Source organism: Octodon degus, unplaced genomic scaffold (genome assembly GCF_000260255.1).
Source record: "Octodon degus isolate 3935 unplaced genomic scaffold, OctDeg1.0 scaffold00072, whole genome shotgun sequence".
Classification (NCBI taxonomy): Eukaryota; Metazoa; Chordata; class Mammalia; order Rodentia; family Octodontidae; genus Octodon; species Octodon degus.
In genome coordinates, this window is record NW_004524648.1 from 4702347 (window position 1) to 4708346 (window position 6000).

Here is a 6000-nt window from a genome sequence, read left to right on the forward strand (position 1 = left end):
TCCTTGCCTGTTTTGCATTGAATAAAGATAGTTTGTTCTTGATCCTGAGTAAGGCTTAGTTAAAATCCAATGACAAGGAAGAAAGGGAAAATATCCAAGCAACTCTCCACAAGATGCACAGAGAGTTTCCTTTGGAAGAAGCCCACATTTGGGTTCAGAGAGATTCTCTGAAGGAACAGCTGATGCAGAGGAATGGCTGATGTCAGTGGTCTGTGTTCTTCTGGGCTGGAGGGGACCTGCCTGGACATGTAGGAAACTTTGAACAAGAGATCAAAGAGCAAGTGAGTTAATCCAACAAGCCAACTTCAAGTCTCTGAAGTTACAGAGTAGTAAGAGGAACTCAACATAGTCAATTAAAAATATTTGAGGGCTAGGCCATAGCTCAATGGTAGAAAGCTTGCCTAGCATGGATGAGGCCATGAGTTTGATCTCTATGTTGAAAAAAAAAAAAGGAAAACAAAAACTTCTCTAATTTTTAACTATTTGCCCATTACAAGCAAGTGTAAGAACAGACCACTTCTTAAATTCCATTGAACTGAACTAATTCATTGGATAACACCTTTGTTGGGCTGGGGACAATTCTGACTGCTGATTTTCAGGAGGACCACATGTGCCTTCTAAACCATGGATGGGGAAGTTTTATAGTTTTTCAGGCTCTTGCCCAATTGGGTAATTGTGTGTTGTAGATGGAAGGAAGAGTTGCCAGGTTCCTGGAGCAGTTTCCTTATTCTTTCCTCTGGGTATCAAGGGCTCCAGTAGCTCTCCCCACCCTACACCAGGTGCCAGACCTGGAAGAGACTTAGGTATTATCTAAACTAGTTTCACAGCTTCCACTGGGACAAAGTTCTCTGTTCTGTAAGTGCCTTACCTTCACTGTATTCTGTTTATTCTTGACTCCTTGTGTGACCTTTGAGGGTTTTTTTGTTGTTGTTGTTGTTGTTGTTGTTTTTAATTTTGTTTTGTTTTTGACCTTTTGAGTTTTGTAATCCCTGCTTCTCCACTCCATTCCACCTTCCCTCTTGTTGCCCACAGCGTTTGTCCTGGCAGGTCTTGGCCTTTAGGAAGACTTCTTCGAGACCCTGAGAGACCCCACCCCCACTTCTTCCCTGACCCAGGGTGCGGCCTGCCTTCAGCACCATGGCCTTTTCATCAAGGTTTGCCTTCTGGGAGCAAAAGGAAAGTTGGATTTCAAAACCTTTCCCCCCTGTGCTTGGCATGGAGTGTCTGCAGGGAGAGACCAGCTTATGGCTGGAGCTTCGCAAGCTAGATGAGGACTGCAGCATGCATTTGCATTTATAAGTGGGGAGAGTGACCCAGGGGCTGGGCACCTCTCTTGTCTTGAGGGGCTCCTGCTCTGAGTCCTCTCCCTCCTCTGAGCTCTACCTCTAGTAAGCTGAGCTGCCTTCTGTCCCACTGGTGCCTCTCCAAGTTCACCCCTCCACACCCTTTCACTGCTGTTGCTCAGACTTACCCTGGGACTGTGCACCCGATGCTGTGGAGGGGCTCCTGAGAAAGGCTTGACTGTAAGGTCTCTGGAACAGAGTCTTCCGGAGTCTGGGAAGCCAAAGTGGGTAGGAAAAAGGGCCTGAGAGGTGGGGAATCGGGCCAATTGGTGCCTGGGTCCAGAGAGTGATTCAGGCTGCTGCAGACTTGGGCATGCCTTTGTGTGTGCGCACAGTCCCGGCTGGGCAATGACCTACAGCAGGCAGAGCCCTTTAGGTTGGGGGAGGGGCAGTGAGTCAGCCTGAGGCTAAATGCAGAGCTGAGCTCAGAGCTGGGCCCAGTATACCAGACACTTGGGGGGCAACCAGTGTTTTCCCCAATGCTTCACCTTGGACCAGACGTTTGAGACCCTAAACCTAAGTCACTGGAGGGAGGACAGACTTGGAGCTGGTGAAGGACACAGAATTAACTGGAATCTGGGCCATGCCTGAACCCAAGCTAACAGCACTACTTGTAGTAATGTGTGTGTGCGCACGTGTGCGTGTGGTTTGCAGACTTTTGCTGTGCTCTAACCTGTGTGCAGGGATGTGGGAGGTTCTGCATGGTGTGATCCTGGATGGGGTGATATCTCTTAGTGGGAGCAGCAGGTGCTGACCTAGCCACTCTCCATTCCCTCTCCACGCGCCCCCTCCCTTCCCTTTCACAGCACCAACCCCAATTTCTAAAGTAATGGGATCCTCTGAACTAACTTTGAAGCTTGAATCCATTGACCTTAACTCTGTGATCAAGATTCAGTTTTAAAACTGCAACAGCCATCAGGTTGGCTGGTGCAGTTCAAAATTGATTAGGGAGCTGGATGCAGTTTGTGGTCCACGCCTATAATCTCAGTACTCAGGAAACTGAGGCAGGAGGATCACTGTGAGTTGGAGGCCAGCCTAAGCTACTCAGGGAGTCCAAGGACAGCTGGAATACATAATGAGACCCCACCTCAAAAAATAAAACAAAACAATTGTCCAGGGACCTTGTTTAAAAATGGAGAATCCCTTAAGCAGATAATTAATTTTAGATGTTTCTTAGGATTTTTGTCATTAAGAATCAAGGACTTTTTTCCTAGGCTTCTACCCACACTGTTGCGGGGAAAGAACTTGCTGGAGGTGGGGTAGAGTAGGTAACAGGCTTGGGTAACTGAGAAAGAAAAGCAATTAAAAAAAATTAAATTAAATTAAAAAAAAAAAGAAAAGCAATTAAATCCCCTAGGGCTGGGAAGATGCTGTGAGGCTAGGGGAGGAGAAGGCGCTCCCAAACTTGGGGCCCAGCCCCTTAGAGTTCACTCTGAGTTAGTCTCTGAACTATAAGAACCTCCAAAACTTCCACCCTGTCTCTTCCAGACAGTTGTGGTATCTGTTGTTTACCCTGACTCTGCACCTCTCCTCTGATTCAGGCCAGCTACCTCCTGAGCTCTTGCACAAACCCCTGGCCAGAAGAATATACAGAGCTCAAACATTTTAATGCAGCAGTTTGGTGACTCTGTGATTGGAAAATATGTGGCCTTCTGAATCCCTGTGTCTGCCTCACTTCCTGCCTCAAACCAGAATTCTGTGGTCTGGCAGAAAGGGCATTCTGCTCTGAGATAGAGGGAAATCACACAGGATCTGGAAACAGGACTACTGGGGGCTCCCCATTCATACTACACTGAATTCTGTCGGCCCAGCTGCCACCCCACCACTGGGGTAATCCCCTCTCTTCAGCGAGTAGGTCAGGGGTCTTTTGTCCAAACCTCTACCTGTCTGAGCCAGGAACCATTCTTGTAGTTTAACGTAAGTTTAGTTAGGATCATTTTACCTACTATGCAAAACTGATACCATCATGTCACTAGTGGGTGGGCCTTTTCGGTTGGCCCCATTGGGCATGGTGGCTGGTCACTGAGCGCTATGTGCTGGGCTTCTCCCTCCACAGAGACTCTGTTTTTGAGTTGTCCCTGGGCAATTTTGGCCCCTGGAAAGGAAATCTGTTGCGCAGCTCCCTGGCCCCAGTACTGAAAACGCAAGAGTTCTGGATCTCCCAGGCCGGACCTGCCAGTGACTTCTTTGTCTACTTCCTCAGGTTAAAGAGGAAGACAAAACTCTGCCAAAGTCCGGCCCTCCTGCCAAGGAGGAAGGGACTGTAAGTGCTTCTCCAAGGCCTCTCATGTGTATGTGTGTCTGGGTGGGTTGCCCTTCCCCTTCCCCTGCCAGTCTTAGACCAGCCTGTGAGCAGTTCCATGGAGAAGGTAGGGACCAAGGGGCCCCTTCCTGGTGTGGCATAACTAGGGGGAATGCCAGTAAAGTGGCATATATTACAGTGTGTGTGGATCAGCCTGGAGTGTATGAAAAAAGGTGGGAAAGCCAAGATATTTAGGCCTCCTCCTCTAACCTCCCTCCATCTCCCTCTCGTTGCCTACCTTTCAGGTTTCCCAAACCCTTTAGGCTACAGGGCCTTAGGTGGGCAGACTCTTAGGTCAGGGAGTACTGAAAGGTATACTTAGCTGTTGGGCCTCTTCAGCCTGCTCTGGGTGGCATAAGACAAGGGCACAGAGGGATTTCACTGCAGCTGCTGCTGTCTCTTCCAAAACCCTGTCAGCTGCTTGGTGCAACAAGCTTGAGGCTGGCTTCAGCTGCCCGTGTTCCCAGCCCCCACCATCTTGGGCTAGAGACCCTAAATAAAGCTGGATTCTTCTAAAGCAAGAGCAGACAGACAGTTCCTGGGTAGCCAGGTCCAGAGTGAGAAGTGGGCTACAGTTCATGCAGGGGCAGGAGTGCCCATGGCTCGGGGTGATCTGGATCACAGAACAGATTCACGCTTCTTCATTACCCCAGATGGTAGCTGTCCTGGCTGCCCCTACTTCCTTGGACAATTCATTTAGCTGGGCAGTGTGGCTTCCTCTGGATCTATAAACAGCCAGTGACTTCAAAAGGGTATATTTGAGTTGTATGAAAGAGGAGCCCCAGGTGTTGTTTTGTTTTTCTTTTTCTTTTTGGGGTGTGTGTGTGTGTGTGTGTGTGTGTGTGTGTGTGAAAATTACATATAAAGTGCTTAGAAGAGTGCCTGGCATATGAAAGTATAGCTGTTAGCAATTACTACCATGTGGCCATCAAACTCAGTTAGGGGAAGGGCAGGAAAGCCAGAAGAGGGAAAGGGAGGGAGTAGGACCCAGTAATTAGGGTCACTGGCAAGCTCCAAAGAAAGGGCTCTGGCATACCACTGAACAGTCTTGATTAAGAGATTAAGGAAGAGCTGCCTTCAAGCCCTCCTTGTCCACCCATGTAGCAGAGCTTTTGTATGGCTAAGGTATGGACCAAAGCCCTTGGCTCAGCCCAGGAAGTGGGACAACCTCTCCAAGTGGCAGCCAGAGGCAGCAGCTCCCAATACTGCCACTCTGAGTAAGCATCTCCCTGCATGCAATAGGCATGGCAGCCAGACCTTCATGGATCCCAGTGCTCTAGTGCACTTAAGAGCCACAGTCATAGTTTGGGGGAATTCAGCTGCAGTCTAGCTTAGTTAGTGAGAAGGCATTACCCAACCAGTAAGGAGCCTCTGGTTGACCTTGCTTTCCCCCAAGCAACGTATCTGGCTTTGCAGAAAATCATCCTGCCACTAGCCAGTGTGGCCCTGCCAATGACCATCCCTTAAGACCTCAGATGGATCCCAGATGAGTGTGGGGGAGGGGCAAGCACCCCAGGTAGAGTATGTCAGCATTTTCCACTTGGCTTGTGGGTACCCAGAAACTGGGAGGCTGGGTGAGCCAGGGCCCCAATGGGGCAGAGTGGAGCTGTGGCTACTTGAATACTTAACACTTTGTGGGTCACAGCTGCCTCCTCTTAGCCTTTCTTACATGTTCTTTAGGACTTGGGAGGTTTCCAAACCCTGAAAAGGTTTGCAGGAAAACTGCAGAGGCTGGCAGAAAGGTAGCTGAAGTCAGTGCTTCCTAACCCATTACTGGGTCTCTGCAGCCCTCAAGAGTATACATGAGGGGTACACAGTAGCTGTAGACCAGAGGAGGTGGGAGGTGGAGCTTTGCATGCCTGGAGCCAGAAAGAGTGTCTGTCTGCTGCTGTCTGCAAGATGGCCTGGTCCTGGTCTGACTGCCTAGAAAACTGGGTGATGGAGGGAACTAGGACTACAGAATCAGAAAGCCTGGATTTAGACCTGGGCTGGGAGTAAAGTTGGTTGTTGACCTCTTCACATTCTATTTCTGCTGTGTGCAAAATGTGAGGGAATGAGATTTGGCTGGCTACGGTTTTGGTTGCTACCCTGACCTTAAGCCACTTACTCTGGGGTGCTCACAGCCTCTGGACCATCTATGCTAGCACCTCCCTGTTGTTCTATGCTCAGCCTAGGGATAGATTGCAGGTGATAGCTGTACCTGATTAAGCCATGTGGGAAAGAGAAACCAAGCAACACAGGGAGATGGCTCAGTAGAATAAGCATTTGCCTGGCAAGCACAAGGGCCTGAGTTCAATCCTTGGTTCTGCCAAAGAAAGAAAGAGAGGGAGGGAAGGAGGGAGGGAGGGAGGGAGG

The 6000-nt window shown here is 49.4% G+C and overlaps 1 protein-coding gene across 19 annotated transcripts in view; it reads left to right on the forward strand.

Moving 5' to 3' along the window:
• Myo18a (myosin XVIIIA) overlaps window positions 1–6000 on the forward strand; it is a 101586-nt gene that overhangs the window by 41802 nt on the left and 53784 nt on the right. For 5 of the 19 annotated variants that reach the window (XM_023719886.1, XM_023719875.1, XM_023719879.1 and 2 more), the window contains exons 2-3: window positions 1033–1176; window positions 3547–3606. The exons of 13 other annotated variants lie outside the window; for them this stretch is intronic. In XM_023719886.1, the coding sequence (XP_023575654.1) occupies window positions 1138–1176; window positions 3547–3606 (99 nt within the window). In that variant the 5' untranslated portion in view covers window positions 1033–1137. Of the gene's footprint in view, window positions 1–1032; window positions 1177–1759; window positions 1957–3546; window positions 3607–6000 lie in introns of those variants that run through there. One more of the 19 variants, XM_023719878.1, reaches the window with a different exon arrangement.